Below are 12,663 nucleotides of genomic sequence, written 5' to 3' on the forward strand. Positions count from 1 at the left end.
TTTCTCATGGTCAGGTCAAAATTTTACACAGACAACAAATGGAAACATTAAAGACAATTATTATATCACCTTTAATAATAGTAATAATTTAAAATCTCAATACCTAAGTAACTGCTCAAAAACAAAGATTAGATATTCCATTGCATTAGAATAAGAAAATTCGTGGCAAATCCTATCAATCACATGAAGATGTGAGACTTCAACTGGATTCAGTTCTATAAATAAGTTAGTTAAGTTCTTCTTAACTTAAAACAAAAAATAAATAAATAAAAATAAAACTCCACCCACTTAATAGTGCATTTCCCCAGGTATTGTGAAGAAAGCATTATTTGTTCTAAAGTATACATAGTTCTTTTTTTTTTTTTTCCACAGGCAGATATCACAAGTAGGCAGAGAGGCAGGCAGAGAGAGAGGGGGAAGCAGGCTCCCTGCTGAGCAGAGAGCCCGATTCAGGGCTCTATTCCAAGACCCTGGGATCATGACCTTAGCCAAAGGCAGAGGCTTTAACCCACTGAGCCACCCAGGTGCCCCTAAAGTATATGTAGTTCTAATGAAAATAGAAAACTATATACTCATGAGAATTACCAAAGAACTTAAATAAAGTAGAAAGAGCATCTAACCAGGAAAATGACGATTTGAGATCTTCTCTAAATGCCAGAAGAGCTGGAAAGAGTCTGTCTGCCCTCTACCCTTCCAAGAGACCAAGAGACGTGCACTTTTTAAAACCCAGGTAGTCTCTATTAAAAAAAGGAGAGGCTTCTGGTTGGCTCAGTGGGTTAAATCCTCTGCCTTTGGCTCAGGTCATAATCCCAGGGTCCTGGGATCAAGCCCCACACCGGGCTCTCTGCTCAGCAGGGAGCCTTCTTCCCCACCCATCCACCGCCCACGCCCCCCCTACCCTGCTCCGACTACCTCTCTGCCTACTTGTGATCTCTGTAAAATAAATAAATAAAATCTTTTAAAAAAAATAGGAAGAAGCTAGTCAAATAACCTGTCAGAAAGCTTTACATCTTTGGATAGCCTTCTGAACATGGGATATTTATCTACCTATCTATCTACCTGAACCATGTACTAGCCACTTGTTATTACTGTAACATCTCATTCCCTTCCCTTCCCTTCTTCTCCCAGAGGTTGATGCTACCTTTCCAGCAGATAAGAGGTCCCTTCGACAGTACACCCTGGGAGCTTCTGACTAGGTAGTACTTTAAGTGCTTCTGCTTCTTTGGCTGGGTGGTGAGCTTCAAGTTAATATGGTTGGAAAATTCCGTGAAATACCGAAATCCTCTTTCTCCACAGCCGATACAGTTTCCAGAAAACCCTGAAAGAAGGAAAATCAAAGTTACTGCTGGACTTGTAAGTTGATACAGTATTTTTACATACAAAAAGTATAGAAATATTCGGTCTTTTTGACTCAATCATTTCTTTTTTTTTTTAAAGATTTTATTTATTTATTTGACAGAGAGAGATCACAAGTAGACGGAGAGGCAGGCAGAGAGAGAGAGAGAGAGAGAGAGAAGCAGGCTCCCTGCTGAGCAGAGAGCCCGATGCGGGGCTCGATCCCAGGACCCAGAGATCATGACCTGAGCCGAAGGCAGCGGCTCAACCCACTGAGCCACCCAGGCGCCCCAACTCAATCATTTCTTAATTTCAAGGGGAAAAAAAAACCCAAGATTTTTTTTAGCAAAGTTATTTATAAAGGCTGACAGTAATTTAATTTCTGCCTTAAAAGGATAATGATTAAGGAAACAGAATGGATAGTATCAAGCGATAGAATTTGTATGGTTGACATAAAAATATGAAAAAGTTTGGTCCTAAAGATGTCCATTATTCCTTTTCCATACACATCCCTCTTAGAGAATCTGCTGGCCCTGGTTCTCTACCCTGTGTACCATGTGGAATTGCCTTCAATGCCACAGCTGATTAGACTGTGCTAATATCTGACCCAGTCTGGGACAGTCAGGATCTCCTGGAATTTTAAAATAAATACAGAAAGAATCAGTGAGATGGTACTATACCCTGGATTTATAAGGTCTTATAAAATTAGAACCCACCTTAGGGGTATGTCCAGCACTGTGTCAGCTAAGGGATGGGAGAGTACAAACTGAGAACCAAGAAGAGGAAGCTGGTCTGCAGATAGGAAAGAGTGGACAGTGATGGGCAAACTAAGGCAACTTTCCAGTTTCTATGAGATTGAGCTGTACTTTCTCACATGAATTCCCTGAGTCCCAGTTTCTCTTTCTTCACTTCCCTGTACTCAAATCAGCTTATCACTACTTTAGATCTACTATCCGAACAATTCTCACTCAGATTATTCATTCAGTGACCTGCTTAGAGCAGGGGGCACAGAAAGAAGAAATGGAGAAGGCTAAGAGGATGAGAGGCCATCCTTCGCTAAATTGGAAATCAACCCCCTAATACGCAGAGGAAAGTTGCATAGAAAGAGTGCGAGTTCCTCTGGTTCTGATTGATGAGGACACAACATATGTACTGCCATGTAGTGAACAAGGACAAGAAAAGTGTAAATGGGAAAGGGCATTCCAAACTCCAAACATACAGTATCTTTCTATATACATAACTAACTTAAATTTACTGGAGTGCCTGGTGGCTCAGTTGGTTAAGCATCTGCCTTCAGCTCCAGTCACAAACCCAGCATCCTGGGATCAAGTCCCACATCAGGCTCCCCACTCAGCAGCTCTCTGTCTGTTCCTCCCCCTGCTCGTGCTCTCTCTCTCTCTCTCTCAGATAAATAAATAATCTTTAAAAAATAAAATAAAATAAAATAAATTTACTAGTGAAGTGATACGCTCTTTTTAAATCCCAAAACAACCGGTCACATAATTAACAAAGATATAGAAGGAGAGAAGAGAAAGGTCACCGGGATTAAAGATAGAGTATTTCACAATGTACTAACTCAGAATGCTGACAATCAAGTCTGAACATTTAGAAATGGCAGTCCAATTTATTATTATTTATTCAGCAATATTTATTGAGCATCTTGTGCGAAACTGGACAGAGACTGTTGTAATTTCTGATCACTTACATAAAATTAGTAATTCTATGTAATTAGTTTGTTATGGTGACTTTATAGAGTTATAAACATTAATGTAACTTCATAAATTATTTAAAATATATTCAGAGATGGTTTGCATTTGAGAGTATTAGGCTATCTAATATCTTAGAGCTGGAGATTAAAAACAAAAATTGTCAATGGCTGCCTATTTCATCAAGTCCCCAAACCATCTAATATCCATCTCTTCAGGCATGCATGCAGCTATCCAACAAATACTTGTACTCTACCATGTGCTAGGCTCTGTCTCAGGTACCAGGTTTTCAGCATGGAACAAAGCAGACAAAACCAGTGCCTCCACATAACTTACATTGTCATATGATTGTCAGGCCTTGATGGAAAATTGTCTGGTTTGCAAGGCACATGTAGCACCCAAACACAGTAAAATGATCTAAGAACACTTTAGCAAAAATACTTAAAGACAGTACCCCCTGAAAGATCCAAGCAGATCTATTGGATAGATCAAAATAGTTCATAAATGATGTAGTGTGAGAATTAGAATTAACAAATTACTGAGGTGAGGTTTTCTTTTTTCTCTTTTCTTTTGCCTGTTCTCTGAGGTGAAAAGCAAGAGAGCGTGAGAGGAAGAAAAGCAAAGCAGCTGGACAATCTTCAGTTACCGAAGTGGCACATTAATGATGAGAATTAATAATATTAAAGAGATAGAATGCTACAGCTCATTTTTAAAACTCTCTATGGTTTCAGTATTAACCTTAGTTCAAGAGAGATTTTATCTGCTCAAATTTCTTGTTGTCATTGTCAGAAAAAATTGTGCTTCTTAGAGCCAAATTACATTTCTAGTCTTCCAAGTGCATGGTAGATTTGGGACACATGAATGAACTGCCAATATATTTTGAAGATTTTATTTCTTTTATTTGAGAGAGAGATGGAGAGCCCAGAAGGAGAGTAAGAAGGCGAAGTAGACTCCCTGCTGAGCAGAGAGCCTGATGTGGAACTTGATCCCAAAACCGTGAGATCGTGACCTGAGCCAAAGGCAGATGCTTAACTGAGTGAGCCACCCAGGCGCCCCTGGATCAATATATATTTAATTGATTCCCCCACGGTCTTTTGAATCTGTACAATTTATATAAAAAGTTAGACAAATTGATATTGGAATCCACCGGGATGCAAGTATATTTGAAGCTTAACATTTTTTCCCACTATATCTTAATGCATACTGAAATAATTTATCATCAGTAAGAATGTTGGATGGATATTAACTTTTAGACAACAGAGATTGAATATATAAAAATCTCAACAATGTACTTATCTAAGAGAAAACTTCAACCCTTGTGTTGCACTATACTTTCAATTTGGGAAGTAGTTAGTAAAAAATTATGTCCATTCACAAGGCTAGAGAAAGTAAGCAAAATTCCATTTCTATAAGGGTATGAGTAAATATGACACAGTTGCAGAATAACTACCATATAAAGAACAAGTGTTCCGTTCTCAGCACTATGGTGGATGTGTGCCTTATAAACATCACTATTTAATCTTTATAACCCTGCAAGGTAGGCATCATTGGCCTCGTTCTATAGATGAAGAGTCTGAGACCTCAAGAGGATAAGAAGCCTGTCCCAGTTCTGAAAGTACTAAGTGGTAAACCCAGCATTTTACCCTTGGTTCCAACTCCCAATACTCATGGTCTTCGATCTCATATACCTGCTTATCTATAATTATGAAACCTATTATTCTGATAATGTTTGTTGTGTCCTTTCTATGACACATTCTAGGAGGATTCCTCTGGTCATGAAGAATCACTAAGCAAGAAGGCATCATGAGTGATTTTTCTATTTGTGGTCAGACCCACATGTTAAATATTCCATTTGATGACACTGTGATGCTTGTATATTTTTTAAGTCTATTTATTTTTAGTAATCTCTACACCCAACATGGGACTCAAACACACAAGCCTGAGATCAAGAGTGGCATGCTCTTCTAAATGAGCCAGCTCCCTGATGCTATGATGCTTTTAAAATGCTAAAAGGAAGTTTCCCAAAATTGTTAGACCACAACCCAACTGGGTTACTAGTTCTGTGTCTTATCATTTTTGTGTCCCCACATCACAGCTTAGCATGATTTTGTCACACAGTACATTTGGAACACACAGTGTTGGATAAATGTGTGAACAACTGAAGACTTGGGAACTTCTTTGCTAATGTATAAACCACCATTAGACTTCCATGTTAAACCATCTGGTCGAAACCACTAAAAGAAAAGAAAATTAACATGTTTTTATGAAAGCCTTATGGAAAGCATCACTTCTTTTCCTATGCACCAAGAGAAGACTTTCAATTATAATGTAAGGAACCTTTATAAAGCATGGACAAGGTTACTTTCTGACTCAAGATACTGATGTACGTATTTCTAAACTTCCGATAATACTGTATAACTAGGAAAAATGCATCAAACTAAACAAGCACAGCTTAGAACTGACACAATTCTTGGGGCACCTGGGTGGCTCCGTGGGTTAAAGCCTCTGCCTTCGGCTCAGGTCGTGATCTCATGGTCCTGGGATAGATCGAGCCCCACATCGGGCTCCCTGCTCAGCGGGGAGACTGTTTCCTCCTCTCTCTCTCTCTCTGCCTGCCTCTCTGCCTACTTGTGATCTGTCAGTCAAAGAAGTAAATAAAAATCTTTAAAAAAAAAAACTGACACAATTCTTGAATTCTTTGCCCTCTTCTCTCTTTTTCATTTTTATTGTTATTTGCACCAAAAGTATATGATTGCATCTATACTCAGAGAAATTCTGAGAAACAAAAGAAACTCCAGAGAAACACAGCAGCAAAGAAAACAACAAACCTCATGTGACATCTTATCTTCTTAATCATTAATATTAATTTAAAAATAAATCCACTATTCATTTCCCACGAAGCTAGATTATGAAAAAAGCACAGACTCAAAGTAATACCAGAGAATAAAACAATTCTGAGATAGAGTTACACATTTTATATCACCTATACTTAGTTACTTTGGTTGAACTCATGCTAAATATAAAATGAGAATTACATCAATCAAGTGTAGTTAGGAATAATGGGTGGTGTGGAGAAACTAGCAATAAGATACAAAGTGGATAATCCACAGCTGAATAACTGAGAGTTGATTTGACGTCAGGTCCAAATCAATGACTCTATAAAGAATTAATCCTACTTTGCTTAACAAAGTATTAACTTTTTAAAAATATTTATATTTATTTATTTGAGAGAGAGCATGAAAGAGAGACAGCACAAACAGGGGGAGGGGCAGAGGCAAAGGGAGAAAGAGACTCCCCGCTGAGCAGGGAGCCCGCCATGGGACTCCATCCCAGGACCTTGGGATCATGACCTGAACCAAAGGCAGACATTTAACAGACTGAATCACCCAGATGTCCCCAAAGTATTAATTTTTGATAACTCTAATGCCATCCTTTAAGCCTGGTTTAGAAAAGTCTCTTCAAGGTGGGTGTTTTGAGAATGAATAAAAAATAAATGGTAATTTTTGAGAAGTTACTAAAAGAAAAAGATGTTTCATACCTGAGTTAAACTATAGAATTTCCAACTAATTCTGTGACTTTTTAAAGAGAAAATTCTGTGATAATTTAAAAATAAATTTGTAGTTGGACTCCTTCACCTTAGAAGGAATTTGATAAGTGTGGAATACTCACCTAAAAGTGCATTTTTCCCGCGATCATCTGGTAGAAATCGCTTGTCTACAGCACACACTAGGATGTGCTCGGGAAGATTGGGAGACTTGGCCCCCACCAGGAGGAATCCTGCTGGGATGTCGATTTGTTCCATACACAGAGATACCAAACGCAAATCCTTTCCCGCTTGACAAAAACCTAAAACCCAGTAAAAAAAGAACACAGTGAAATGTTTGGAAGATTTCTATCTTCTTATCACCCATTTGGAGAGTGAATTTGCCCATAGGAATCACTATTAAGGGCTAAATTTAAAGTCCATATTCTCCAACCAGAAGACAAATCATATGTGCCCCTCTGAGTGGAGCTGAAAAGACACAAATGGTTGTATTTCTGACAGGGTTAGCCAACATTGATGACTTCGTATTTTCTGATCCACAAGTAAGCAAATGAAAAATATACACAGGAAACTTTGAAAAATGTATGTAATTTTTATGTGCACATAATACAGTATTTTTATGCTTTCAATGCAAGTTCACTTCTGTAAATGGTGACTTCTGTCATAGAAAAGGGAGGCTTTCCATTTCACCCAGGAAGAGACTGTACCTCTGAGTTTGGTGGCCCATAAATGAATGGCCAGAACTAGAACCCAGAATTGTGAGGACAATCTTCATGAGATACAACATGTGTTGTACCTTCATGAGATACAACACAACATGAGGACAATTTTCATGAGATACAACATGACAACACATGACAAAACCTTACCTAACACTTTGTGTACCATAACATATCACACTAATTCATTAGCTCATAATTTCTTAAAAATCATTTGCAACAGATGCTGCCCTAGGCTGGGGGATAGAGTTGAACAAACATACCTTCCTCTAAGAGCTTACATTACAGTTAGTTGAAAGAGTATATAAGGAACTAATAGACACAAAACAATATTACAGAAGACAGCTATTTTCTGCTGCAAAGCACCCATTTCACATCTTCTGGGAGATAATCAGACCTCCCTGAACTCTAATTATATGATTCCTCTTGGAGAATTGTGATATTCTAGATTGACTGGAGCTGGCACCTGATCCAAGCTAGTCACTATAATATCCCACTTTTTTGGCTGATAAGTTGATAAGTTGATATTTGATAAGTCAGGGGCACCTGACATAAACTAGGGCATTCAAAGCCTTTTCTCTAGGAATTCTGAACATGGATCCAGAGTGTGGCTTAGTTTGGTCTGTGGCTCAGTTCCTTGCCTTGTGAGAGAAGTCTGTCAGCATGATCAGCAGATAGTAGGTTGAGGCAGAATGTTCTGGCAGTGTGTGGGCCCCTGAAGCCCAGTGTATGTGCCTTTCCTGTGGTTTGACTGTGAAACATTTTGCTTAAGAATTCATCAACTATTCTTCATTCTACCCAAGGCTAATCTCAGTTGGGCTCGGTTTCACTTGCAACCAAAGAGGGTGAACAAAAGTATGATAAATACTATTTCAGAGAGTTGCGGAAGATAAAGGATGGACATCTAACTCTCCACATGCAAACCTGAGGAGATCATCATCATTGCCCAAAAAAAGTAGGGAATAAACCATACTAAATTCTTCCAGTATCAATTCATATTATGATGTTAACCCAAGGCCAACAAACAATTGGATGTCATCAGTTAGTATATGAGAGATAGTAAGAAAACAACATCCAAACATATGGTTTAGCTCATCAAATCTCAAAAGCAGACATAATGGAATTGGAAGAAGTCAACAGAAGAAGGGCTAAAATGATAAAACAATGAGGTTCAACCATTTCAATCTTACTTTTTAACACTAAAAACTTTCAAATTTAACTTTAGCATTTGTGAATTGAGGAAAAACAATAGCAGAATGTTATTGTGAATTCTTTAACAATTCTGAATGAATCTATATTTTATTAATCACAATATCATCTATGTATTTGCAAAATATTCATTTGTACATGTAAGTCATATTATTTATTTAGTTTACAAACTTTTTTTTTTGAAACTATGGATACATAAAACCCCTAAAAAAAAAAAATTCTGCTGCCCTCACCCATTGCAGGGACAGGACTCACAGGTTTAAAAGTGGGGAAATGATGATGATGATGATGATATTGATGGCAGAAAAATATACGGAGCATTTAATGTAAGTCAGGTATAGTGCTAACCACTGTATAGATTATCTCATTTAATCCTCTCAACAACTACTAATTCCTTTCCAAGATGGAGAAATTGAGGCTCAGAAAGATTAGGGAACTTGTCTTAGGTTACATAATGGGTTCGGTAATGTCAGGAATGTCAGACGTGGAAGTTTACTATATAAAAACAGACCAAAAATATACTACTCAACTTGGCAAAAAAAAAGCTAAGAACAATTATAATCCAGATCTAAAACCATGCGAGGTGAACATAGACATATAACCAAATTCTAAAATGTTAAATCTAGGAGGCATTTTATTTTTTCTTTCAAAGATTTTATTTGTTTGTCAGAGAGAGAGAGAGAGATAGGCAGAGGGAGAAGCAGGCTCTCCAATGAGCAAGGAGCCCAACACAGAATTCGATCCCAGCACCGTGGGATCATGACCTGATGCCTAACTGACTGAGCCACCCAGGCGTCCATCTAGGAGGCATTTTAAAGCCCTAAAAAAAGCACTAATTTCTTTAACCAAAGAAATTAATTTGTGTAGACAGTAAACCTAGAAACACATTTCCCATAAGAAATAGCGCCTTTGGGGCGCCTGGGTGGCTCAGTGGGTTAAAGCCTCTGCCTTTGGCTCAGGTCATGATCCCAGGGTCCTGGGATCAGGCCCCACATTGGGCTCTCTGCTCGGTGGGGAGCTGCTTCCCCCTCCCTCTCTCTGCCTGCCTCTCTGCCTACTGTGACCTCTGTCTGTCAAATAAATAAATAAATAAATAAATAAATAAATAAATAAATAAATCTTTATTAAAAAAAGAAAGAAAGAAAGAAAGAAAAAGAAATAGCGCCTTCATCATGACTTGTTCCAAAAGGCAGATCATGTATCTTCCCAAAATGTATAGATAAACTCAGTGATGAGAGGTTCATGATCACCCAAAGGATGGAAAACAGGATGCTTGGGGAACTGTCTTTGTTACTAAGCAGTAACAATACGACCTTTCTACAACTTTGACTCACACCACATTAGAAAGAATGGACTAGATGAAACGATGAATCTGTACCAACTTATATAAATTTGCAAATTAAATTATGAGCTTTTTAGAACATCAGAGCTATAGAGAACCTCAAGACCAGCATCTCCCAACAGGTAGTTATCAAACTCCCAGGAATTTATAAAGGTATTCCACGATACTTGGAATTATAAGTCAAACTCAAATAGATACCATTATCAATTTCTAAAAACTAATAAATAATCATTCTAATATCCTACTTTTCTTTAAAACAATGTTCCGAGGGCCTTCCTTGCTACACGTGTAGGGATAGCAGACACTCGCCGAATGAACTCAGGACTCACTCGTTTTAACCCCATATAGGTGTGTGACTTTGATTTTCATACAATTGTTTTTATCACCAGTCATATGTATTAATATGGTGCTTAATTTATACTCATAATACACTGTTGGTTAATGATGGGAAACTCAGGGAGCACTGATTGTGTAAATGAGAACAGTCATTTTAGAAATGTGTCTAAAGATGCTCTTGCTAGAAATGAAAATTAGATTCAATCCCAACGCCACTCATTAAATTATAAAATTATATGAAATGCACCAATATGTTTCTAGGACACCCAAAAAAAATGTCAAGGTAAAATTTAGTGATCATAATCCAATTTGGCTCTTCATTTAAGAGGGAAAAGCCAACCTCATTCTGCAGCCTTTTTAGTAGCAGAAATTCTGCAAGCAGCAGCCAGAAACCTTTTCATCATATAGAGTAAAAATTATAAAAATATACTAATATACCCTTTTAATCCCAAAATATAAAAATTCTAAAATATAGGTATTAAAAATCGATTTTTGACCTTTTTTTCTTTTTTGATGCTGGAAACCACTTAAATACACTTAGCCCCCTGAAAATTTATATTTTATTTTTGAATTTGTCAATGAAATATATTTTTTCTTACAAACCAATTTTGAATAAATTAAGTAACAATTACTGAATAATTAAATGTAGACAATTTTTTCTCATATGCATGAATAAGATCAAAGAGCATATTAACATATTGGTCTAAAAGAAATACTTTATACTTAAAACCAGTTCTTTATCATGTCCCATGTAGTGACAGAATTGGGTTTTAAATTCCTAAGGAGTTCAAAAAACTACGTATTACTATAAAAAGAAATTTTTGAGTCAAGACTGGGTAACAATAATCTATTTAGTATGTAAATAAGGACATGAGGGCCCATAAAGGTTAAGAAGATGGTCCAAGTTCAAATATTCCGTAACTGGAAAAGATGGAACTAAAACCCATCCTGACTCGAAATTGATGCCCCTTCATCATCGACGTTAACATCTCTCTGACTCATAATGTTTCACCTTCCCTTGGTCTGATGTAGGACACTCCTATTGTTTCTTCACTGCCTTTTTCCTCCCCGCCACAGCCCCTCTCCCCGAGTCCTACTACCCAGCTTTGCAGGCTGAATCCAAGCAGCACTTTCCACACCAGCCCCTGCCTGATAGCCATGATCTATTGGCACCCACCTACCTCATACTTGCTGATGAATCCTTAAAACTCACAGTTTTTCTGATGAGATTTCTAAAAGCAATACATTGCAGCAAAGGGAGATCAAGGGGGAAAATACAATTTTGGTTCTGGGCTTAACAGATACAGAGTCAAGAGGACAGAGTGTGGAGAACACCTGAAGAAAGCAGGATTTTCTACAGAAGAAAGATGACTTCAGAGTGATTTCTGTGGCAAAAAGAGAAACACACAGTCAGCTCAAATTACGAAGTACAAATAGTTTTCAGTGATACAGCCTTTCAGGGTTTTCCCACTTATGATATGAGGACACCTAGAGGTGAGAAGTAAAAATTATTAAACAATGACTGGATTCTAGAAGCATCTTTTCTACTAATTTCTTCCTTAAAAAAAATTTAAGGGGTGCTTATGACAACGAAAAGAGAAAATACCCTATTTTGTGCTTTTAAAAAAAGGCACAATGATGAGAGTATGTAAAAGGAGCACAAGAAGCAACTGAAGGTGCTTCCAAGGTCCAAAACTGGAACAATCTGAGAAACACAGTAAAGTAGTATTGGATTATAACTCAACATAAAACAAATATCCATGAGTGCATAATGATATAAATGACTGAATAAATTGATAAGTGGGCTGGAGGAAAGAGACTAATTCCCATGCAGAATTTTGAATAATTTATGCCGATACTCTATCCTCAAGAAGATGGAGCAAATTCCCCATTCCTTAACTGTAAGCTGAGCATCGTGACTTTCTCCCACAGTATGGAAAGTGGGGGAAAGAATGGAGATAATACTACCCCCACCAGGTGATCTAGGCCAACATCAATAGCCATAAATCATGTTGACAAAATGTACCCTTGACATAATGTGATGAAAATGGCACTTTACCTTTGCGAGCTTCTTTCCCCAAACCCATAACCCCAGCCTAATCAGGAGAAAAACCTCAGACAAACTCTAGGAGAGGGTCACCTACAATATACCTTACTAATAATTCCTAAAACTGTCAGGGTCATCAGAAACAAGGAAAGTCTGAGAAACTGTCACAGCCCAGAGGAGCCTAAGGAGACATGTTGACTAACTAATTTAGTATACTGGTGAGATTCTAGAACAGAAAGATATTGGTAAAAACTAAAGAACCCAAATAAACTATGAACTTTATTATTATTAAAATCAATAATAGGGGCGCCTGGATGACTCAGTCCTTTAGGCATCTGCCTTGGGCTCAGGTCATGACCTCAGGGTCCTGGGTTTGAATCCCACCTCAGGCTCCCTGCTCCGTGGGGAGTCTGCTTCTTCCTCAT

At 37.8% G+C, this 12,663-nt stretch overlaps 1 protein-coding gene and 1 long non-coding RNA gene across 10 annotated transcripts in view; one reads left to right on the forward strand and one right to left on the reverse strand.

The window, feature by feature from the left end:
* LOC125082077 (uncharacterized) overlaps positions 1-5,592 on the forward strand; it is a 53,629-nt gene extending 48,037 nt beyond the window's left edge. The window contains exons 2-4 of the long non-coding RNA XR_007121882.1: positions 1,129-1,196; positions 1,297-1,353; positions 3,628-5,592. This is a non-coding gene — a long non-coding RNA (uncharacterized LOC125082077). The remainder of the gene's footprint in view (positions 1-1,128; positions 1,197-1,296; positions 1,354-3,627) is intronic.
* The window catches only part of GREB1L (GREB1 like retinoic acid receptor coactivator), a 275,717-nt gene that overhangs the window by 116,888 nt on the left and 146,166 nt on the right, over positions 1-12,663 (reverse strand). For all 9 annotated transcript variants that reach the window (XM_047697253.1, XM_047697252.1, XM_047697250.1 and 6 more), the window contains 2 exons: positions 6,711-6,887; positions 1,142-1,318 (listed from right to left, as the gene is read on the reverse strand). In XM_047697253.1, the coding sequence (XP_047553209.1) occupies positions 1,142-1,318; positions 6,711-6,887 (354 nt within the window). The remainder of the gene's footprint in view (positions 1-1,141; positions 1,319-6,710; positions 6,888-12,663) is intronic.

The sequence above is a fragment of the Lutra lutra genome, chromosome 12, assembly GCF_902655055.1.
Source record: "Lutra lutra chromosome 12, mLutLut1.2, whole genome shotgun sequence".
In the NCBI taxonomy this organism is placed as follows: Eukaryota; Metazoa; Chordata; class Mammalia; order Carnivora; family Mustelidae; genus Lutra; species Lutra lutra.